The 23146-nt window shown below is 49.0% G+C and overlaps 9 protein-coding genes across 9 annotated transcripts; 6 read left to right on the forward strand and 3 right to left on the reverse strand.

Moving 5' to 3' along the window:
* Positions 1–277: 277 nt before the first annotated feature.
* Positions 278–1137, forward strand: GIQ15_05627 (acetyltransferase; the record flags this gene model as incomplete). Its single annotated transcript, XM_033553044.1, has 3 exons — positions 278–281; positions 326–440; positions 570–1137. 3 exons carry the CDS (start codon positions 278–280, stop codon positions 1135–1137), a joined length of 687 nt encoding a protein of 228 aa, XP_033404188.1.
* Positions 1138–1839: 702 nt separating this feature from the next.
* Positions 1840–3678, forward strand: GIQ15_05628 (protein phosphatase 2C Ptc2; the record flags this gene model as incomplete). The annotated part of the gene is made up of 7 exons (XM_033553045.1): positions 1840–1875; positions 1986–2304; positions 2358–2431; positions 2509–2593; positions 2655–2861; positions 2925–3185; positions 3272–3678. 7 exons carry the CDS (start codon positions 1840–1842, stop codon positions 3676–3678), a joined length of 1389 nt encoding a protein of 462 aa, XP_033404189.1.
* Positions 3679–4955: 1277 nt separating this feature from the next.
* Positions 4956–8563, forward strand: GIQ15_05629 (putative DUF6 domain protein; the record flags this gene model as incomplete). The annotated part of the gene is made up of 7 exons (XM_033553046.1): positions 4956–5506; positions 5566–5916; positions 6013–6427; positions 6854–6957; positions 7056–7443; positions 7541–7619; positions 7752–8563. The coding sequence occupies 7 exons, from the start codon at positions 4956–4958 to the stop codon at positions 8561–8563; spliced, it is 2700 nt and encodes an 899-aa protein (XP_033404190.1).
* A 294-nt stretch (positions 8564–8857) lies between these two features.
* Positions 8858–11261, reverse strand: GIQ15_05630 (digestive organ expansion factor; the record flags this gene model as incomplete). Its single annotated transcript, XM_033553047.1, has 5 exons — positions 8858–9785; positions 9842–10407; positions 10465–10664; positions 10739–11100; positions 11158–11261. 5 exons carry the CDS (start codon positions 11259–11261, stop codon positions 8858–8860), a joined length of 2160 nt encoding a protein of 719 aa, XP_033404191.1.
* Positions 11262–11524: 263 nt separating this feature from the next.
* On the forward strand, positions 11525–12710 carry GIQ15_05631 (uncharacterized protein; the record flags this gene model as incomplete). Its single annotated transcript, XM_033553048.1, has 3 exons — positions 11525–11629; positions 11686–12398; positions 12470–12710. The coding sequence occupies 3 exons, from the start codon at positions 11525–11527 to the stop codon at positions 12708–12710; spliced, it is 1059 nt and encodes a 352-aa protein (XP_033404192.1).
* A 615-nt stretch (positions 12711–13325) lies between these two features.
* Positions 13326–13958, reverse strand: GIQ15_05632 (uncharacterized protein; the record flags this gene model as incomplete). Its single annotated transcript, XM_033553049.1, has 2 exons — positions 13326–13837; positions 13898–13958. 2 exons carry the CDS (start codon positions 13956–13958, stop codon positions 13326–13328), a joined length of 573 nt encoding a protein of 190 aa, XP_033404193.1.
* Positions 13959–14965: 1007 nt separating this feature from the next.
* Positions 14966–16051, reverse strand: GIQ15_05633 (pentatricopeptide repeat protein; the record flags this gene model as incomplete). The annotated part of the gene is made up of 1 exon (XM_033553050.1): positions 14966–16051. The coding sequence occupies one exon, from the start codon at positions 16049–16051 to the stop codon at positions 14966–14968; it is 1086 nt and encodes a 361-aa protein (XP_033404194.1).
* A 1677-nt stretch (positions 16052–17728) lies between these two features.
* GIQ15_05634 (complexed with Cdc5 protein Cwf18) lies at positions 17729–18841 on the forward strand (the record flags this gene model as incomplete). Its single annotated transcript, XM_033553051.1, has 3 exons — positions 17729–18283; positions 18449–18523; positions 18611–18841. The coding sequence occupies 3 exons, from the start codon at positions 17729–17731 to the stop codon at positions 18839–18841; spliced, it is 861 nt and encodes a 286-aa protein (XP_033404195.1).
* Positions 18842–19977: 1136 nt separating this feature from the next.
* Positions 19978–22603, forward strand: GIQ15_05635 (uncharacterized protein; the record flags this gene model as incomplete). Its single annotated transcript, XM_033553052.1, has 4 exons — positions 19978–20025; positions 20086–20855; positions 20911–21051; positions 21106–22603. The coding sequence occupies 4 exons, from the start codon at positions 19978–19980 to the stop codon at positions 22601–22603; spliced, it is 2457 nt and encodes an 818-aa protein (XP_033404196.1).
* Between the last annotated feature and the right edge of the window lie 543 nt (positions 22604–23146).

The raw sequence follows: 23146 nt of genomic DNA on the forward strand, positions 1-23146 counted from the left end.
AATCTCCATATGCATCGTCAACACAAGTTGCTGGTAAGATCGTTTCTTCGTAGGCACAAACATGTATGGTCGACCTTAAAGTACAAGTAGACATCTACGGCTTGTCATCGCTATCCGCATCAACTCTCCTCAGCTCTTTTATCACATTCTACCTCTAATTAGCTTCTGCATGCTCAGGGGGTGATGTATTCACGACACAAGTACTTACAGCCAGAGCTTCGGGATTCACGCCGTTTTCGATGAGAGAGACGCATAGCGATAGCTCCGTCCTGTCCAGATGGGTATTCTGCGCCATTAGAAGGAAATCATTAACGTCTATCCGCAGAGGCAGGGGAAGGGCTGACACCGTACAAGGAGCGTAGAGATCTCGTGGAGGATATCGATGACTTCTCTTGCAGCCTGTCGCTTGTCGTCCTGGGGAGCCATGTCAGAAGCTATAAGTGAGGACCATCCGGCGTCCTCGACACCAGTTGTAAGCTATCTATTTATTATATTGATGCCGAAGTCAACCTTCATCACGCCAAAAGATGATGATTACGTCATCCATGATAAAAACACAAAGGTTCAAGTGAAGACGAAGACGAAGACGAAGAGAACGAGCAGCTGGAGAGTCCCCAGCACAGAGGAGAGATGGCAGAGTCGCCTCTTGTCATCGGGGATATCCACGCCCTGGGCCAAAATGAGGCGACTGCCACCATCGAAGCCATCTCGCGCATCGAGCGGCGCACATTCCCGACCTCTGAAGCGATGCAGTTCGACGTGAGCCTGTGGAGGAAGAAGCCGAACACGCGAGTCATCTACGGCAAGACGACGATGGCGGCGGCGGCGGCGACGTCGATGACATCGAAAGTGATAGCCTACGCAGTCTACGTCCGGGTGAAGGAAAAGGCACTGCTACATAAGATATGTGTCGAGGGCGGCCATCGCGGCCAGGGCCTGGGGAGACAGATGATGGTGTATATCGAGGATCGACTGCGCAGAGAAGGATGCCAGGCTGTTCACCTGTGGGTTGACGCTGCCAGGACGCCGGCTCGAAGACTGTATAGCAGCCGCGGGTTCGAGGAGACGGAGACGGTGGACGACTACTACGGGAGAGACAGGACCGGTATCAAGATGGTTCTTGACCTGACCCGTTGACATCACCGCCAGCATCCAAGGTCAAGGACAAGGTCCCAGGCCAGCCCAAGATCGGAGTTGAAGCCGTCAGACATCCATCTGATAGACCTTGCCTTGACAGCTCAGACTGCTCCTCTGGCCATAGTAAAACCATCCGCACATTAACACTATCTTGATCTATATCTATCTCTATATCTATCTCTATATCTATCTATCTATCTATCTATATCTATCTTGATGCTATAACTATCAATCTCGTAGCTGTAGAGCCAGGCTAAGGATTAACTTTTCTGGGCGCACACTTCAAACTTCGACCTTTTCCACCCCCGCCATGAAGGGATTTCGCGGTATGACGGTACTCCCAGCTCCAGCATAGGTCTCAGGGATATACTCTGCTCTGCTCTCCTCGCTGCTACGCTTCTTCCTATACTCATCTGCCAGCTCGCGCCCCCGTGAATCGCTCGCCGTCTCTTGTCTCTTCTCCTGTCCCGCAGTGTGGACGGCTGCCTGAATAACTAACCAACTGGAGGCCTCTCAGCCCTAGCCTCTACGCCAGCTGCAGTCCTCCTCGTCCCTCCTCCGCGACTCGTCTCGGAGACGCCCTCCTTCGCTACGTCGACGTTTACCAGCAGCTCGTCTTAGACACACTCACACACGCCCGTCGCCGGTGCATGAGCTTTTGCGCAGCCCGCCGAGCAGGCCTGTATAGATACCGCTGGAATCATGGGACAGACACTGTCGCAGCCCATAGTCAAGAAGGTGAGTACGCGGGTTCTCCCTGTGCCGGAGATCGAGCATCACGCTAAAAAGGGGTTCATTCGTGATTCTGATCGAGCATCATGCTAAAAGGGGTTCATTCGTGTTTCTAGGAGTCGGACGAAGGCGAGGATGAGTGCGTCGTGTATGGACTGTCAGCGATGCAGGGATGGAGAATCACCATGGAAGACGCACACGCTGCCGTTCTAGATATCCAAGCCAAATACCTCGACAAGAGCCATGGCCCGACCAGTGCTGATAAGCGTTTATCGTTCTTCGGCGTCTATGACGGCCATGGTGGGGAGCAGATGGCACTATACGCAGGGGAGCAGGTCCACAAGATCGTTGCCAAGCAGGAGTCGTTTGCAAAGGGAGATATCGAGCAGGCGTTAAGAGACGGCTTCCTGGCTACCGACCGTGCTATCCTCGAGGGTATGTCGTTTCATCCATCCTGACGCTACTACGGCACGTACTGACCAGATTAGACCCGCAATACGAGAACGAAATCTCTGGCTGCACAGCTTCCGTCGCCATAGTCTCAAGAGATAAGATTATAGTGGTACGTTGAGAAACGTCTCTACAGTAACTTCTTTTTTTTTCTTTTTTTTTTCTTTTTTCTAACGTCCATACTCTCAGGCCAATGCTGGAGACTCCAGATCTGTTCTCGGTGTCAAAGGCCGAGCAAAGCCCTTGTCCTTTGATCATAAACCACAGAATGAAGGTATACCTTTGTGTTTCCCTCCTGACCCATTCCTACAGCAGCCAGCTCACACTATGGATAGGCGAGAAGGCACGAATAAGCGCCGCTGGCGGCTTCGTCGACTTCGGCAGAGTCAATGGCAACTTGGCACTATCCCGAGCCTTGGGGGACTTTGAATTCAAACGCGCCGCAGATTTAACCCCTGAGCAGCAGATCGTAACTGCCAATCCCGACGTCACAACCCATGAAGTTACCGAAGATGATGAATTCTTAGTTATTGCTTGTGACGGTTAGTCTCCCATGTCTTATTGGAAGATAAAGCTCTAAATCTAACGTCGATACTGTATTATAGGTATATGGGACTGTCAGTCTTCGCAGGCTGTAATAGAATTTGTTAGGAGGGGTATCGCGGCGAAGCAGGAGCTACATCGTATTTGTGAGAATATGATGGATAACTGTCTCTCCTCAGACCCGGAAACCGGTGGACTGGGCTGTGACAACATGACCATGGTCATTATAGGGTTACTACACGGCAAAACCAAAGAGGAGTGGTATAATACCATTGCTGAGAGAGTGGCAAATGGAGATGGCCCCTGTGCTCCACCCGAATATGGTGAGGCCCCGAACACAGCATGAATTGTGGGTGGTATACAAAATCTTCCCAGTCTAACACATTTTTTTCTTCTTTCTTTCGAATAGCGAGTTTCCGTGGCCCGGGCATCCGCCGGCAGTTTGACGAGGGACCCGATGGATATGATTCAACAGGCCCAACAGGTCGGTCGGGACGAATCATCCTCCTTGGTGACGGTACCGAAGTGCTTACAGATATGGGCGACGAAGACATGTTCGATAGTGCCGATGAAGACAAGGACTTGGAAAGCCAGATCCGGAGAGAGGTGACGGACGAGTCTGAGGAGTCTGAAAGAAAGGAGCGTGAGGGCACGCCTGGACCGCAAGCGAGCCAACAATCAACCGCCTCGAACGAATCGGCAGGACACGAAGGCCTGACTGAATCGCCTCGTGTCATATCTGCCTCACCTCTCCCAACCGCGGACTCTTCGCCAAACACAGCGTCAGATAACAACAGCAAACCGCAGTCCTCGTAATTCCTGGCCAGAGAAATCAGTTCCTCAACTCTTCCCAGTCGGGATCCCCTCTCTCTCACTCTCACTTGTTACTGCCTGTGTTGTGTCAAAATTTGCAAAACAGCTGGCTGGGTGAAAGTACGACTGTGACTTGCAAATGTGTTTAATTAGTTCCATCGTTCTTCTGGCCACATGCAGGCGCGAATCTAACATTTTTCCTGATCCTGATGAGCCCTGACTTTATATTATCTATTTGCCTGGGGTCTTTCTCTCCCTCTCGGTCTACGTCTACGTCTACATCTACATCTACATCTACGTCTACTGTCCTACATGAGAAGACTCAGGGTTTGACGCGAAGCTGGCCAATTTATGGCGAATTAAACGAATTGGGGATATTTGATGTTTTCTCTCCGTTATCCGGCTGTTATCTACTTGTTAGGATTTGTTTATTCCACGCTGCATTTGTCTCTTCCACTGGAGGAATATGTTCATTAAGGGTTGACGATACACTGAAACGATTGGCTTGAAAAAACGACTGGCTGTTATAAAGGGGATTGGGAAGCAACTCTCATCGCCGCATTCTTTGAAAGGAATATCGGGTGTTTCCTCTGTCTTTTTATCTTTCCCGTCGCTCACTCTGATCGGGCTTCTGCTTCTACCTCTTTTCTCCCTACTCCTTTTATCCTCCCTCTTCTCTGTTCCCTCGTCCCTATAGCTACGGATGGCCCGACAGGTGAGGCGCACCAAGGTTTCCATATGCTGCATTTTAAAAATCCGAGATACGCATACTGTCTTAATTGTTACTCCTGCCGGCGCTGCTTGATGCTATACTAGCTACCACGTCTCGGTCGACAGTCTCCGACCATTCACTCCTTCTCTCGCACCCTGCCTTGTGTAGAATTATTATCCGGCGCAGCTGTCTGTTTACGTGCTTTATGTATGTATATAGTGGCCTTCCAAGCAAAAACAAAGGAGATCCAACCACGAACGCCATCGTCGTACACGAACACAACGACCCTTCTGAGCTTGAGCGTTCTCTTGAGCGTTCTCATCAGTTACAGGTTACCGCGTAAGGGCAGGTAATGTGCCCGAGGACACTATTCGATATTTAAATACCTGGAACAAACGCTGATCCACCCGGGTTCGGCCCCTGAAAAACCGCGAAAATTATTTGTTGGAGCTGAGCTGTTGTTTTCGCCTTCACGTCTCAGTACAGAGACATCTCTCTCCCCTATATTCTTCAGCTACTACCGGAGAGACAGCTGGTGTCCGCTCTCTTCACACACACACTATTTACGATGTCGTCGTCTCCCTCATCGGCGAAACGGAAGCGCAGCTCCTCGCACCTACACGCTGCATCCAGCGCACCAACTCCAGTGCCAGCAGAGCTTCTTCAGCCAACCTCCCGCGACGCATCTGGCGAAGATGCTGGCGATTCGACCGCCGCCACAGCTTCTCCGACCTCGAAGCACAAGATAGCTGCTCTGTCGCGTGATGGAGCTGATGTTCCGCCCACTAAACGGGCTCGGAGACGGTCTGTTGTGGCCGAGGACCCGAAGCATAGATCTGAAGACAATCAAGACCCAAACAACTTTTCGACAAGCAATGTCGACCCCGGTGAGCCGTCCGAGACCACGGAGGCGAGCATTGATATCGAAAATCGTGCAAAGCGGCGAGCGGGGTCGCGACAGTCTATCGTGACACCACCGCAGGTACTGCTAGACGAGCATACCAAGGTACCTACATACCCCGGGATCCAGGATCCCAAGGGTTATCACACCAATCCTCCTCCCACGGACCGGCCGGTGAGAGTATACGCGGATGGAGTGTTTGACTTGTTCCACCTCGGGTATGTACTAGATCGGTGTGAGGATGCTGGCCACCGCTAACCAACATTTTCATATACAGGCACATGCGTCAGCTAGAGCAGGCTAAGAATTTAATCCCAAATACATATCTCATCGTCGGCGTGACCGGTGACGCGGAGACGCACAAGCGAAAGGGTCTGACGGTCCTGAACGAGGCAGAGAGAGCAGAAACTATACGCCACTGTAAATGGGTGGACGAGGTGATTCCAAACTGCCCTTGGATCGTGAGCCCCGAGTTTCTCGAAGAGCACGAGATTGATTATGTGGCGCACGACGACTTGCCTTACGGAGCTGATGAAGGAGACGACATCTATTCTCCAATTAAACAAATGGGCAAATTTCTCGTCACCCAGAGAACCGAGGGTGTCAGCACTACGGGCATCATCACAAAGTATGTCGGCCATACTATCCCTCCCCTGTTCATCTTGTAGACCTGTTTCCAAGCAGGGTTGGTTATTGGGCTATCTTCTTACCATGTTCTACTTAGGGTTGTACGCGACTACGATAAATACATAGCTCGACAGTTCAAGCGAGGAGCTTCTAGACAGGAGCTGAACGTTTCCTGGGTGAAGAAGAACGAGCTCGAAATCAAACGACACGTAACGGAACTCCGCAACGCTATCAAGAATAACTGGTCAACCACTGGCCAAGAATTGAGCAAAGAGCTCCGTCACCTGTGGCAGAACAGTCGGCCTACTAGCCCTACACGACAAGAAGGCGGCCATAACTGGGGTTCCAACCCGGCAATTCCTAGCAACCAAAGCATATTTTGGCCGACAGGTGGAAGGTCCCATTTACAAGCCGATACTCCCAGCAGACCAGAAAGCCCAGGAGTGGCCGGTAGAAGCGAAGACTTTGCTACCGGCTATAGCTTAGGGCTGATTGGCGGGGTTCGATCATGGGTATGATTCTTCTTGCTGGAGGCAGTCTCACGGTTTAGCAGCTTGTATCACTAACACATCTAATACGCAGATGATGAAAAGCCGAACTTCGCTTCATAACACAGCTAGCCAACCTGTGTCGCCATCCGGCAGTGATGAAGATACTGACCGTAATGTTTCAAGCGGAGCTGGAAAGGAATGATTATTTATTAATGTATGAGATGCTAGGCCAAACTTATGGCTGCAAAAATTGCGGGACGAAAAGATGATGGCTAGCAAAGCACTGCAGCAACTACGTAGTCTTCTGATATTGATATTATTGATATGGGTTTCATGGGGGATTCTCTTCGCGGCAGGGGATGATTTACGTTACTGGCAGTGTCTTGGTTAATAGGGGCTCATATTTCCTTCTGTACAAACGTAATATATTAATTCTGGTACTATTAGCCGGTAGAGACAACTGCTTGTTACCACAAATTGAAGCTGAAGCTGAAGCTGAAAGATAGAACCTCATCCTCCGTGGTCTGCTACCCCCACGCAGATATCCTCGGGTAAAATATTTGTCAAGGCCGAGACGTGATCGGATAACTTTTTTTTTCCTTTCTTGCTGTCAGCGATATGGGAGAACGTTTTGTTCACACTTTGTTAGATATCCCTTTACCATCCTATCTCTCTCTCTCCCTTCCACTTCCTACGCCTCCGACGCGATGTCGAGCTCTAAACACAATGCCGAACAAGCGTCGTCCTCCAGTTTAGCCCAAACACAGGGCGAGGAACCATTAACAAACAGTGATGAACCCATGAACGCGCCTATTGAAGAACGTACTGCGACGAATGGTTCAAGCCAAAGTCATGAACCCAGCTCGAGAGATCCTGCAAAGTCCTCCCAGTTGCTCCTGAAATTGTGGCAGATGTGGTTACAGGGCAAGGGTATGGCTCTAGTATTACTCGCCCAGTTCTTTGGTGCTTCCATGAATGTTATGGCGCGGATATTAGAACAAGATGGCCCCCATGGCAAAGGCATGGCTCCTTTCCAGGTTGGTTTCTTTCTCTTCTTCTCCTTCTCCCGAATCCAACGCCGGTTCAAGACGCTTCGATGGCATAGAGTAGACCTGAACTGACCTGGATATCTAGATTCTACTTGTTCGAATGCCTGCAACGGCAATGTTCAGTTTCATGTACATGTGGTATATGAAGGTGCCTGACCCCTTCGGTGCGCCTGCTATACGGTCTCTTCTAGTACTCCGTGGTATCAGCGGGTTTATAGGCGTCCTGAGTCTATATTATTCCTTGATCTACCTACCACTCGCTGAAGCTACGGTCTTGACATTTCTGATACCCATAGCCTCTTGCTATGCGGCATCCCTCGTCATGCCTAACGAGAAGTTCACAAGGAGCCAGCAATTAGCCGGAGTTATATCGATCTTTGGGGTGGTCCTTATTGCACGGCCAATGGCTCTCTTTCCGGGGAGCCCAAAGCCAAGTTCTGTGAATCACGATCCCGACTTGGAACAGCATCTTCTCGCAGTTGCGGCTGCGCTCGTGGGAGTGGTAGGAGCAACGGTTGCGTATACCATGATCCGTAAGATTGGGCGCCGTGCTCACCCTCTTGTGAGCGTCAATTACTTCGCTCTTTCAACCTCCGTTATGTGCTTGATTGCAGTCCTTGTCATCCCCTCCGTCAGCTTTAGACTCCCATCCAATCTCATGGAGCTCTTCCTACTCATCAGCTTGGGCCTATGCGGATTTGTCTTCCAGTACCTTTTGACTGCTGGTCTTTCATACGTCCCCCCAACAAGCGATGGGAAACCTTCCACCCATGGTTCCAAGGCTACGTCTATGTTGTATTTGCAGATAATCTTTGCACTCTTCTATGACAAAGTGATATGGAACACAACACCTTCCCCTACCAGCTGGCTGGGATCAACTATCATTCTTCTAAGTGCGTTATATGTGGCACTTTCAGCTAGGAACGATGAAAAGGTCGACAGTAGCAAGGGAGTAAAGCCCGCGGAGCCTATTTGCCAACATCCTGAAAACCTCAGTGGTGATCATGACGTCGAGAATCAAGCGTTGCCAAAACGGTGGACTGCTCAGGACCATGCGTTAGCCGATGAGGGTGAAACCGAGGCTCTGCTAAGCCACCGTCAGCCATAGTGATTGAATAGACAGTTAGAACCCAGCCAGAGGGCTATTCACATATACTATCCTTGGACATAATACATATACCACTGGATTTGGGCTGGGTGTTTAAATGTCGATATAAAGTGGTAAATGTACATATTGTGCAACATAGAAATGCTTTGGCTCCTTAGGGCGTCCTTAATACCATATAATACATCTAAAAGATCAGCCTTGGTGCGTAGGGCTCGTACTATATCGTGGGATATAAGCAGATAAAGAAATAGGTAAAGTATTGGCTCGTTTACCTCCTTGCAGTGCCTGCTGTGCCTAGACAAATGTAAATGTATCTCCTCCTTTTTCTAACAACATGTTTCGAACTCTGGTTGTCCCCACGATCCTCTCTAGCTTAAAGGCGTCCCATTTCGAGAAAAGTACCCTTAGGGTAGGAATAGGTCCACTAGCGGCAGCTGTAGCACCAGGACCGGATCCTAAATACTCGACTATTTCGCTCCAAAACATTGGGTTGTCAGGTAGTCCATACATCACAATATTGCTGACACCCCGAATATTATATCGCCGGAAATGATGTGCGCGTTCAGTATAGAGGAGGACAGAGTGCCGGTCGTTCATGAAATGGCTTCTAGCTTTTGATGAATCGCGCACGGATGTGTATTCCGATATTAAGCCAAACGAAATGTTAGCGGTCTGGGTGGAGTTGGCAAAGTAGTTTCTGACACGGACAAAATCCAAGTAGGATGGTATAAATATCAGGGTTCCCCCAGATTTCCCCTTCCCAGAATTTGGCCCCGTCCAGTTCCGAGAAAGATTGGTGAGGACCGTTCGAGTAAAGTACTGGAAGCGAGCTTCCGGATCCTTAAGTGGGGAAAGCGAATCAAAGCGGGAGAAAGTCTGCTTCACAGAAGACAGCAGTCGAAGGTTGAGAATAGCCCCATCATATTTTGGTATGATTTTTGCTTTTCCGAATATGTTTTGCATCTGTGAGCCGTACAGAGCATTGAGCTCTGGAGTAATGAAGGCCGAGAACACGAGCGTTTGGCGAATGTACTTTCCATGACCGTCAAGGTACCATTTTCGTACTCGGCTAAAATCACAGCCATGTGCTTCTTTAGGCTGAAGGTTGAGATTGGAGAAAACATACTCGACGTGTTCCCAATTCTGCATGATGAGGGCATCTGCGTGATCCACAATTACCATCTCTATAGAGGATAGGAAATCATTTTCGAGCCGTTTCCCCCTAAAAATAATAACGTTACACATGGTTAAGAAAGTCAGAGGCGGAGCTTTGCTTACCCTTCCTTTTCTATGGCAGTTCGTAACCCAAGTGGACTTGCAAGGATGATATCGGAGCTATAAAACTGTGAGAAGTATTTAAGGGACTTCCGTGTGAACTTCAAACCGAGTCGGAACATATCGTCATCATTACCTCCAAATAACTCCTTGAAATCCTCAGTTTTGTTAACCCAATCGTCATTATCAGGTGCAGAGAAGCTGTCCATAAATCGTTTCTTATTCTCTTGTTGTTCCGTTGGATAGAGCTTAGAAAGAGAATCGATGACACGGACACAAGCTTGTCGGGTTGGGAGAATCATTAGAACCTTGGGCCTTGTAAAGCCCTGATCACTTAGTTCGATATCCCCCCCATCTTCCTTGGACAAAGTCGCACTATTCTTAATTACGCGATCTCGGGTTTTAAGAACATGATTCAAAGCATGTAAACAATAGAGATCACGAAGTTTGGCTGAATTTTTGGTCGTCCTTGAGCAAAATAGAATGTCATGGTATCCAAATATATATGGCGTTAGGCAGTTGCTAAGAGGGTCGAAGGAGACGGCATTTCTTGCTAGTTTTTGCTTTAGCTAGCGAAAAGTTAACTTTAGGACATCCAGGAATTTAGTATATCAGAGGTTACATACTTTAAGATTAGCAGGCGTAGGTGTCGAGGGCAAGACAGGACATGTTGCATGACCTGCATCTGGGCTGCCGGCCACAACATACATGCCCTCAATTAAATCCGATTTTATAGAGCGCCAGGGCTTAGACGAAGCCTCAATTTTCTGGGATAATTCAGATTCGTCTGGATTTCCGAAATGGGATTCAAAGGGGTCGTTTCTTCCTATATCCAGCAAACCATATTAGCCCTGAGGTTCTCTCAATTATAGATGAATCTAGCGAATGAGGATGACCAACCATCATTTCCAGAGTTGTCATAACCATCCACCTGGTCCGAGACATCATCATCCATATTCTCCTCATCTGATGGCTCCATAACTGCCAACTCGTCCACCGCCTCAACATCTCCATCGTCCTGTACAGATGTTTCATGCTGGGCTGTGTGCGGCGTGTCAGATCTAATTTTTCGTCTCTTGCGCGCCGGCTCGTCTGATTTGGCACCATTATGCAGGAGTTTTAAGAGGGTGCTATATGAATTCTCATCCGGCTGCTCGTCAAGGTCACTCCCGGAAGATATATCGGAGCCCTCGCTACCGTCCAGTTCGTCGACCGGGCCACGACTGACGTCCTCTGCTTCATCTTCGGAAGAGTTACCCTCACTGTAAGATAAGTTAGTAATTATACCAGGTGGAGGAGAGAGCTTGATCTGAGCAGACCTAACATCCTTGAGCCTCGAGGTCTCGAACTTTCGTCGTTTGCCTCGAAGAGACTTAGAACCTCTACCCCGCTGGGGCTTAGCTCTCTTATGATGAATTGCCATTGTCCTGGGCTTGAATTATCCAGCAACAGCCAGCTTCGGGCCTACTGACGAAGAATAATTCTTAAATGCGCGCGCTGTAAGTTCCCAGGTTAAGTATTTTCGATCTGGATCTTATCTTATCTAAGCGTAGAAAATTTCCGCCACACACAAATAATGAACACCTCCAAGGAACAGGAACCACCCCTCAACTAATCGCTGCCCCCAAAGCACCAGCCGTGTCGTAGGAATTCTACTTCGAACGAAACATCTACACTTTCGCAATCATGGCAGACACTGGCTCCTTCGTTCACATTGCGCGGCCCTTGGGACCCGCCACTGTTGGAGTTGCGCCCACCACTGCCCCTCTCAACGTTATCATACAACCTCAGGTCAGTCGAGACAGCAACAGCTTGTACGTCGCTTAGGCTGATTACCGTGGATTTAGGCTATTTTTTCTATCCTTGACCACTCCCTTCGACGCAATGCCGACCAGGAACGAGTCATCGGTACTCTCCTTGGCACTCGATCTGAGGATGGGACAGAAGTCGAGATCCGTACCTGTTTCGCAGTAGGCCATACGGAGACCACTGACCAGGTCGAAGTCGACATGGAATACCAGAAACAGATGCTTTCGCTTCATTTAAAAGCCAACCCAAAGGAAGTTCTGGTCGGGTGGTACGCAACGTCTTCGGAGCTAAATACATTCTCAGCTTTGATTCAAAATTTTTACGGTGGCCAGGGGGATGGGACGTGGCCTCATCCAGCCGTCCACTTGACCGTTTCTACGGAGCCCGGAAAGGATATTGTGACCAGGACGTATATTTCAGCGCCAGTTGGTGTTACGACTGAGCGAGCGGCGGATAGCGCAGCATTTATACCGGTACCTTACGAGATTAGATACGGTGATGCAGAGAAGAACGGGCTGGAGGCAATCGCGGCAGCACGAGATAGAGAGGATCGAGCGACGAACCTATTCACAGACATTGACAACCTAGAAAGGTCCATTGAGGAAGTCATTGGAATGATCGACCGTGTCTCGAGATATGTGGAGTCAGTAATGGACGAGGAGGCACCCGCCTCCACCGCCCTTGGTCAATTTTTACTGAACGCCCTTGCACTCGCACCAAAGGTGGATGCTGCTGAAATCGAGAGCGACTTGTATGTGCCAATTTCTATGTCAAGTTTCATATTTCAACATGTCTACAGGATCAAGCTAATCGTTTTCACAGTAACAAACATATCCAGGACGTTCTTGTCGTCTCGTACCTTGCCAACTCCATCCGTACACAAATGGAGCTTTCTAACCGACTTGCAACTGCCCAGCTTACGTTGGGAGGGGGCGGAGAAAGCAGTGGTAACGCAGCTGGAGCAAACACGGGAGGAGAATCAGGCGGCCAGCGTGGCGGCCACCGAACAAACAGAGGTCGTGGTGGGCAGCGGGGAGCTCAGGCGGAAGAATTGCGGGCTTAGGCAATATCTGCGATTTTGGCCTCCACCACTTTCCCCAGTATTAACTATAGTTATGGAGCTGGCAGGCCGTTCGATAAATTCATTTTGGAGTCGTGCTTCGTGTCGGTTGTGGGAAAATGAAGGCGTCTTTGGAGTTTGTATTTGCGTGATTCCCGCATAAAGGGGGGTTTTAATCAGGTAGATGAATGAAATGGATTCATATTTCTGTCACAACAGATATTGCGCAGTGGATCAACGCGGCATTCTATGCCAGGTCGTATGTATTTTCCGATATTGATCCATTGCTTCGGTTAGCCCATCAGTAATGTATGATCAGAGGTCGTTGTGCAAACGATATGTTAAGAGTCCGTAACTAGTGTCAAAGCATTACGAGTCCATTCGCCGTTGCGGACAGGGCCAGCTTGTACAATTGGGTGATGACATCAGGCGGCCATTCCACTGGGGATAGGCGAAGATGCCTCCAGTATTATCGTTAACTTGGTTGAATGGGTATTGTCTCTCTCTTCACAATTGCTCGGGGATCGAAAGGCACGATCTCGAAAGCAGTAATAAATGGTAATAATATCCGAGTATGTGTTAGGCCTATCCCCCGGGTATCAATGTTGAGGTACTTATTTATGTGATATTGTCGTCGACGGAGCCCAATTTCCGCTTTTTACCAGCGCCAGCGACGGACTGGTCGGTAGAAAAACGCTTTCCCGAGTTCTTTGTCTTCTTGCCCTTGCCTCTGTGTCCTGAGGTACCATCTTTGGATACGCTATCATCTTGTACGCCAGCCGCATCGGCCAGATCAGCCAGCTCTGCCTTGGAGGCTTCTTTTAAGCCTCCACCTAAGCGATCGTCATTTTGATCGAAAGCCTTTCTCGCTTCTTTAAGCTCACGTTCTAGCCGGAACAGCTCCTGAACTCTGCCGAGCTTAACAGGATCTCGGCGTAGAATGAAACGAAAGTCATCAGCTTTGACTTTCTGCCGGTTGGCGTAGTTGGCAATCTGTGCTGCTTCATGGCAGGTTTCGATAATAAAATCAGTTACAACTTCGTCGAGGACGCGGACAGTTTCAGCGTTGGGCTCCTGCGGGAAGCTGGCGTGAGGAGACGTGTCGCCGTAAGCGTATAGTAGTTGTCGAACTAAGTAATACCAGCAGTTAGAAACAGACACAAATCTGAATAGACTAGATTAAGTCATACTTTCGTTGCCGAAGCTCAGTTGGCCCTGGTGCCGGGTCAGGCGGACTCTCGGTTCTGACATCGTTGCTCAACAAGAGATGAGCGCTGTTCCTGTTGCTATAGATTTTGGCCGGTCCTTGGGTGATGGGTCAGCTCCGGCACTTGTTCTGCTCGACCTGGGCCACGTAGATGGCAAGTATTTCCCAGCTGACGGTGGAATGAATGCCCTTACAGGAGAATGACGATGCTGGCGTGAAGTACCAAAGTAGGCTGGCGATAGTTAACCGAGCTCTTAAGCTTAGCGCGCGTTTAATGATGTCACATGACCATAACTTGGCTTTCAGGCTTCGCTGTTCTTGTTCATGAAGCAAACCAGGACATAAAAAGAGAACCTCGAAATACACAGTTTGTCTAGGGAAGTAGGGAGAGCCCGCTAGAACACCATGGTAGGTTAATGATGAATCTCTGTGTTTTTGGCCATTTTAAGATTGCATTATCTGACCATTCCCTAGGCTGCCCTCTTCAATTTCCAGTCACTTCTACTCGTGATACTCCTGATTATCTGTACAAGCGCTTATGCGCACAGCATAATGCCTGGAATTATGGACCGCCATCAGAATGGGTAGTGTTTATATTCCTATCCTAACTATGCTTCTAATCTCTAACATGTACTGGACAGCTTTTTCGGAATATTCTGGAAATGTGCTCGAGTTGGTGAGAGACTAAGCCCGTATGTCAGTATTTGTTGCATCATCATGGCTGTGAGTGTCTACAACCCTTCCCCGCCCATCGCTGAAATATACTACCAGAACTTTGCCTGACAGGGTGGCAGATTTCTCTTTTTCTAGGCAATTAGCTAGTTGATAGTCATTTTTTTTTTTTCGGTTGGCGCTTGCGGGGTTTAAGGAGTATGTATAACGTGATAGAGAAATTACGAGGCCTGGTTTTCGCACCTGCCGGATGATAACTTGAAAGGAAAGGACAGAATGAAAGAAGGACATTTAGTTGTTTCAATCATCTATGGAATATAATACAATATATCTATGGTACAATATCTTGGTGGAGGGGGTTAAAAGCGCATAGCAAATGTTACCACTCTCTGGCAGTAGTCAGATCGTCCTCTTCCGGCTCAGACTCAGGCTCATTAGAGTCTAGAACATCAAGCATAGTTCGAAGCAACTCCTGGTTATCAATCAATCCCAAAGCTTCAACAGTGTGCTTGTCAGGTAACCAAGATTCTTTCTCCATGTCCTTCAACGCTTTAGCTGCTGCTTCGACCATTTGATTTTGAGCATATCCTCTGATTAATATGTTCCATGCCATGGAGTTGACCTCAATCCCGCGTTCTTTCATCTTTTGGTGGAGCTTCTCTGCGGCCGCTATGTTGTCATTACAAATTAATATGTTCAACAATATCGTCCATGTTATTTTTGAAGGTCGCGCTTTTGCGAGAGGAAGTCGAAGACCGGCCCGGGTTATTTGGAATGCAGCTTTAGGAAGTGGTTCGAGCATGTAGTCGACAATCCTGAAACACTTGGCTATCGCCCGGCTGTCACATCGAAAAGCCATAATAAAGATGTTGAAGATATAATCAGTTCTAAGCATAGGGACAAAGTCACGGTGTCCGGCGCTAACTAGATCCTGGAAGCGTCTGAAGATTTGCCAAATACTGAAGAGTCTGGGTTGCGTATTTAGATATGCCGTGATCATGAGGGCTAGTGTTGAACTTGGAGGGCGAGATCTAGTGGTCGAATATTTTCCGTCATCGTTGCTCTCAGGGATTAGTCCCAGATCAATGAGCGGTTGCACTTTATGCGCTCTCTTATAAACTTCCAGCATTGCCTCGAATGTTTCAGTGGCAGGAACTTCTTGACCTATCCCTGTAGTTTTGCGAAACTTCAATATTGCATGCAGTGTTTTGTTGACAATGTGCGGCTCCCTTGATAGGAGGTTAACCCTTGTGACTTTATGGAGAATTCGGTCCACTTTTTCGCGGTTCATAAGGCGAACTGCATTGTGCAGAACTAACAGGTAGGTATAGGAGTCCGGCCAAATTCCCCGCTCTTCCATAAGTTCAAGTATCTCCAAGGGCGTGTCACTGTCATTGGTACTCGAAACGTATTCCACGATGTTATTAAATATAGCCAAATTCGGTCGTATTCCCATTCCCAGCATCTGTGGCAAGATCTCAAAGGTAAGACTGCCGTCGGGGTTGCGGGTATAGCGCTCAAATTTTAGAAGATTGCAACATCGAGGTATAACTTCTTTAGAGCTGAGGAGAGTTGGGGAAGGATATCGTGTTGTAATAGCACGCAATGCATGCAGCGAATTTGAAATATCGCCATCCCTTGTAAAGAGATCCATAAAATATACTAAGGTCTTGACTGCCAAAAAATTTGAATCAGACATGAGACGCTCGAAAACGGCCCGGACCCTATGGGAATCGCAGTATTTGAGATAGAGCCGAAGCCCACGTTGCCCGGCTGTTGATAGGAAAGGAAAAGATTTCGGTCTAAGACAAAGCTGCACGCAGGAGACGTATCTCATTCGCAGCTCTGGACAGCGCTCAAATTCTTTGAGATGGAAGATTTCAAAATAGATAAAGCAGTCGGAGACCATAGAATATGAAGGAGAGTAGGAGATGGATGTCGCCAGTAAAAACTTGAGGGCATCGCGTGGAGAATGCAACAGGAGCCACAGGGTTATATCGGACCATCGCCTTGCAGCTTCACTGTGAGGAAGTTGCAACCACCGTATGTTCGGTGAGGGTGCTAGGCTATACGGTCCCAAAATATCCTTGGCCCATTGAGCGACAGTTTGAGAATCCTCCTCAGTATCCATCTGTTCCCATGTCTCAGGCGCAGGAACATCATCGAACTTATTTTTAAATAAGATCTGTATGTTTTCTCTCCACTTTGGATGGGTTACCGTGAACGGAAAGAGAGACTTTTCCCTCACTCTGAACTCTTTAGCGTATAAAAAGCGATCCGGAGTCGTGTCAAGCTTCTTACACCGGATACGAATTGCATTTAAGATTTCTAATCTCTCGTGCTGTGGCATTGAATGAAACTGTCCCACTCTTATATAACAGACATCGGTTCCATGGGGCTCGTTGCTGTCTTCGCTGTCATCAAATGAGCTTTGGGTCAACCGTTCGTTTGATTCGCCGCGCATCCGTCTGAAGACGTCTCCAGCCCCATCCTTTTGTTGGGGTGCGGTGCGGATATCACCATTATTTCGTCTAGCCAAAGGTTCTAGGTACCTGGATTGCGTTGAATGGGCCGCTCGAGCTATGAGCGGGAGCGAAACGAGATATATTTGTGCAATCGAGGCATGTTGTGGCCTCAGGATAGGTTTGACATGCAAAGCCCCCGACCGTACGGCAAACAACGGCGAGTATAGGCTTTTCCTTCGGCCTACCAGAGGGCTCATAACTCAGTAGTCAGATCCTCTGGGTAATTGTTTCCCATACCCTATGAAGGTAACAACGGTGGGCGAAGTAGGGGGATATTAAACGACCGAAATGAGATGAAAACAGGGAAATCGAATAGTGAGCATTGGACTGTGACGGCGTTATCGTTGGGCTGGATCCGCGTTGTAGGCAGCGTCTCGATAATGGATAATTGATGGTGAGGTGTTTCTGAAGAAGCTGATGGAGGAAGAAGATATAAAATTGTTCAACGCTAAGGCTAAAACCCCCGAGAAAAAAAAAATGCCGAAACGGGAAAGTTTGCTTGTGGCTTTGTGGCGGTACATACCACGACCTCTTCGCGGAGCAAGTTTTATACGAAGGAGTATACTCCGTACAGCTCTGCATCTTTCTTCAGGACAGGCGTTTACAAGTCCGTGAGCATGTCTTCTTCACATACAACCCTAGACGCTGCTGCTGCCGACCGCAAAGCCCGCCTTGCAAAATTAGCATCCCTGAAGAGACAACGACCCGAGCCCGAGACCGACACTGCGGACCAAAGCAACTCGACGGGCAGCACAGCGCCTCAGTATTTGTCTGGTCGAAACTACGACTGGGAATCAAGGGGCGCAAAGCTCGGATTTGAGAGCGACCCCACGCGAGATGCCATTACGCTAGAAGACAAGGCTGCTGAAATCGCTGCTGTGACGGCTCATGCAGCGCATGAAAACGAAGACGCCGATAAACCTATTGACCTATTTAACCTACAACCGAAGAAGCCTAACTGGGACCTCAAACGAGACCTTGAGCAGAAGATGAAAGTGTTGGATGTCAAGACCGAGAACGCCATGGCCCAGCTCGTCAGGCAGCGGATCCAAAATTCACAATCTGCGATGGAAAACCAACGGACGAGTGGTGGAGACGAGGAGCCCGCCGGTATTGACGGTGAAATGCTCGTGCAGGGAATTCACTCTCTTGAACGGGAAGAAATAGAACAAGTGAGGAGGGAGGGAGAGGACTGGAGTTAATGATTACAATTGGCAGGAAGGCGCTTATAAATGCGCTTGTATCTCTTGCGTTCTGCGTTTCCTATCTACCTGATGTAGCCATGGCTTGTGTTAACGCTATGCGCTTGCTATATGGGCTTAAGCTTCGTTGCCTAGGCGGAGACTTTTGCTGAGCGGAATGGCTCTCGAAACCAGGACGATTTTGTGGATGGGCTCTCCTATCGCGTGGGGGTAAATTGTGTCTGTTATCATCCTCACTAACGGACCTTTCTCGTCTCCTTTGCGTTGATCTGCTTTTTTGTGGTATGTGCTCTCTAGACCTTGCACGGCGCCTGTTCGGCTCAGGGGGATGCGAATGCCGGGGTCGTTGTTGTCGGCTTGTATAGTCACGATTTTGAGCCTGTTCATCTCTCGCGGGAGGGCTGGAGGCATCAGACTCAACCTCTCGCCTTTTCACCACCTGTCCTGCTGGAGAACGAGCCCTTGATTGCGAAGGCGAGCTGTGTCTGTCTCGTTGCGGACGGCTGGGGGGTGACACCGAGCGACTAGTCGATATAGTAGATACTGAAGAGCACGACGATATAGATCTAGCTCGTTTCCTTGAACTGCGAGTGGCACTGGGATAGTCTCTTCCCGGGCTCCGGCTCCGGCTCCGGCTTAACCTTGACCGTTCTTCTCTTGACCGATTCAGCTGCTCATCAGCAATCCCTTTGCTGTGTACAGGATGTTAATATAGCTCGTAGACCCGTGGTGTATTGGCTGGCTTACGTTCTCAGCAAATCGTTTGGAACATCAGTCGAGAGCTCTGGCCGAAGGCGCGGGTTGGATAGCTGCTGGGTTCTAGACGGACGAGCTCCATAGGGACGTTCTTGCAGCTGTGTCGTGCACTCGTAGCTGTAGTGGCTTAAAAACACGGTCAGTACAGCCGTCTGTCTTTGCTGTGGGCGAGGATAGACCTATCTTTCTTCAAACACTTCTGGCACACGGTCGTGGGAGAAGCTCTGGACGAGGCCGCCCGCCCTGGGATATTGCGATACCGATTCATCCTTCATCCAAGCTCGTCGTAGATTGTCTTGTCTTGTACATCGTGGAATAAACTGGTCGTCTTGTCTGGGGAGCTGTTGTTTCCTCTGACTGCTGACTAAGCCGGAAGCCCTTTTATGCTGGCCACACAAGGGCAAAAGGGCAAAAGGGCATCTTCACCCCCGATCCCAAGTCGAACTCCAGCCGACCTCCATCAGAGCGCCGTCCTCCCCTTGCATGGTCCGGCGTGTATACGGATTACCTCTGCCGTCGACTCCCTTGCGACTCCCTAGTTGTTTTACGTGCGTTGAGTCTGCTCGTCCAAGGCACATTTCTCCTGCCAGCCCGCGACCGCATCCTCCATATCAGCCTCGATCCGGGAGAAAATTATCGGCGCCTTCGCGCGGTTGAACTTTGGACGTTGGATGGTCGGAAAAGCCTGTGGTTTATCCATGAACTCATTATTCATGACGGGTATTGAAGCTCAGAGATATGTCGTCACCGTATCTGGGCTTGTGCATCCTAGCTTTTCTTAGAGATATCGTTTCTATCCCTTGATCCCCCTGATTGTTATCAGTTGATATCTACGTGCCCAACGTCTGTTTGAATCAATACCGACCGCTCTCTGCCTTTCACATGGCCACCGGCCCTTCGTTTTTGCAATGACATCGAGGCTAGGTGAATCGGGCAGTCGGCCATTGTTTGCAAAGGTACAGGAAACCTCAACAGGTCCATACACGCGTGCTTTGCTAACTATTATTCTGCTCTAGGTTGCTGCCATGCACTCTCGTACTGAACCAGTGCTCTCCGAAACGCAGAATTATAATGAAAGTGCTCGGTCAGACAGCCGTCCGTTGAACCAATTCAACATAGAATCCAGCACTCTCCCGGCCCAAGATGTCCAAAGCCCAGGTTCACAGACAGCGGCGTCGATTAAAGGTGGAGATGACCTGATCGAAACCTTGGATAGTCTTCATCTCTCAAAGGAAAAAGAGGGAAAACCTACGCCAGAACCCGCTGGCGATATCCAAGAGGATGGGCAGCCACGAACGGACAGTTTGTTCGATGATGACCAAACTCATCTCTCTAATTCATCCACGAAACCTGCCAGCTTCGATTCCAAAAGCATGGCTTCTGTCACTACATTTGCCATGGATGAAAAGGAGTCCCTACGACCTGACGACAGCGCGAGTGTTCAAGCTGTAGAAGAAGATGAATATCTTGGCCCGGCTGCAGACGCGCTTAGCTCTCAGGTCAATTCAAACCTGGCCGTGTCAAGCCGTGGCGCAGATCGCAAAAATCACTTACTTCGAGAGCCCGAACTGTTAAAAAAAGATGCTCTGCGACTCAATGAAGATGCTCTACGAAGAAATGGGGTTCTTCCCGTGGAGAATATGCCGGTAACAGGGAGCGAGCGGAACCTTCACGGATTCCCGAGTGAGCCAGATGAAAAACTCATGGAGGCCATGAGCTCGCCTAAGGACCGTCTTCTATTACTTCAACTAGAAGAAAAGATTGTGTCATTCATCAAAAATTCAAGGTACCGTTTTTCCGGTTATCACTATTGCCCCATATTATGCTAACTGATTCTAAAGCGAGGGGTCACTGGAGCTACCTCCGTGCAACTCGTTTGGACGCCTACTTGCTCATAAACTGGGCGACTACTACCACCTAACGCATTTTGTAGATAACAACGTCACTTCTGTCAGGCTTCATCGAACGCCATGGAGCAGGCTGTAAGTCGTATTCGAACGACTTGTGTGCAGGTTTATGATACTAATAAAGTATAGGCCAACCCCATTGACGATGTTACATCCAGCTAATACAAACACGCCGCCACCGAGTGCTCCAGCAATGAAGATTATGCGCCGACTAGGGCAACCTGGAGAGAAAAACTCCGCGGGAAGTACAGCTCCAAGTTCGGCTGTTCCTTCAAAAACTGCTTCGGAATCTGGAGTGGATGGGGCCAACGATGAGGATCGGAATGGTGGCACATCATCGACGGGAGCTACACCCTCGAAAGATCGTGCTAATCTAACCCGAGAAGAGCGTGAAGCTAAGTATCAGGAAGCACGAGAGCGAATATTTAGGGACTTCCCTGAGTCAAAATCGACCGAGGGTGCCGGTAGTGGAGAGCATAGCGCCGACATCTCTAGGTCAAGCTCAAGAACTGGGCGGAAGAAACCCTCAAAACCGAGGTCTCCAAAGGATGATGGTTTTGAAGCAAGATCACAATTCAACGCTTATTATACAACTCCTCCGCTCTCAGGCGGACCGGCAATTTATCACAATTCCCCGCATAACGGGAGCGTTAATTCTCAGAATTACTACGTGGTAGCTCAGAATTCACCCGGTATTGGGGTAAACTACCCTCCAATGAATCCGACTGGGCCAATGTACACACCACCCGGAGGTATGAATGGAATGCTCGCATACTCTGGAACACAATCGCACCCAAGCCAGAATAACTGGCAGAATGGCCACCCAGCCCAGATTCCAGGATATACCCAATACCAGCATGCTACCCAGGTTTCACCTATGATGTCTCAACGTGCTTCCACCGTACCGTCTCCTAGAGCACCTACTTACTCAACGTCGAACGCTCCCCAATATTCGCAACCAACTCCAACATGGGCACCAGCCCCTTTCCAGCCCGGATTCTCTCCCCAGTCTATGGCACGGTCACCTCCTGTCCACTGGCCCGCTATGCCTCCCAACGCGATGGCAGCCGGTCAAACTCCTTACGCACAGGGTTTAGCGTCCGCTCAGCCGTTTATGCCCAATAAATCCTCTCATCCTGCCCCTGGTAGCTTTTCTCGTACACGGTTCAGCCCTCAAAGCCGATCATTTGCTCCAGCTGGGAATTCGCATGCAGTCTATTTTGAGAATAACACTCAGCCCTCTCAATACGCGAGCACTCAATTCAACAACGTTTCCCGACACAATTCCAGAGACACATCGAAGCCCGGACTAAATCCATCGCCTCCTTCACTACACTATAAATATAAAGGACCCCTTTCCAATGCAGTGGGCCAGCAACCAGCATACGGGCGGCAAACCGACGCTCAAGATTCAATTGCTAAATGGGGTACTCCATCCCACCTACCCCCAAAACCACCGCCTCCAGAAGCCCCGTATCACCATGATTCAATGAACCGCCCTGCTGTCGTCACTTCCCCACTTGCATCTAACTTCACGCCATCCGATACAAAATCCGCTCCATTTGTGGTGTCCGGGTCATCTAGCAACGAGAAAACTCAGCCTCATGGCAATACATCTACCGGATAATAATTTGTCTTTTGCTGTGTACCCTAGGAAGTGGAAGGTATATTAGCTCGAGTGTAAACACAGTCACATGAGCTGACTCGAGCGGTTTGGTGTACTAGTATTGCTCAGCGAGAACGGTATTTGTTTCGACCATTTGATGTTGGTCTATGTTGATCGACAGCTCCATAGGTGTGGCATGGTTCAGACCAAAGCCACAAAATTGAACGAAGACATAGCAGGCTCCCTTTTGCAGCTTGGTAATATCTATTGCATTTTCTCATGCTGTGGTATCATATCTCAGCTAGTTTCGGATGGCTCTTGCGATCAATTTATTTAGTAGAGAACAAAAGCAGACGTTTTGTTATAATTCTTCCACCCTCCTATTCAATAACTCCTAAGTTACAGACGGGTTCTCTTTCTTTTTTAACCCCTAATAAACCTATCTACCTGGTTTAACTAGCTATTGACTATAAAAGCACAAAGAAGTCCTCTGTTGTATATATAGGCCCTGGGTTGCTCCCTGCCATGGTGAAGTAACGTGATCTGCCAGTTTTGTGTTTATTA

Source organism: Arthroderma uncinatum (assembly GCF_011692745.1).
Source record: "Arthroderma uncinatum strain CBS 119779 chromosome Unknown scaffold4, whole genome shotgun sequence".
Classification (NCBI taxonomy): Eukaryota; Fungi; Ascomycota; class Eurotiomycetes; order Onygenales; family Arthrodermataceae; genus Arthroderma; species Arthroderma uncinatum.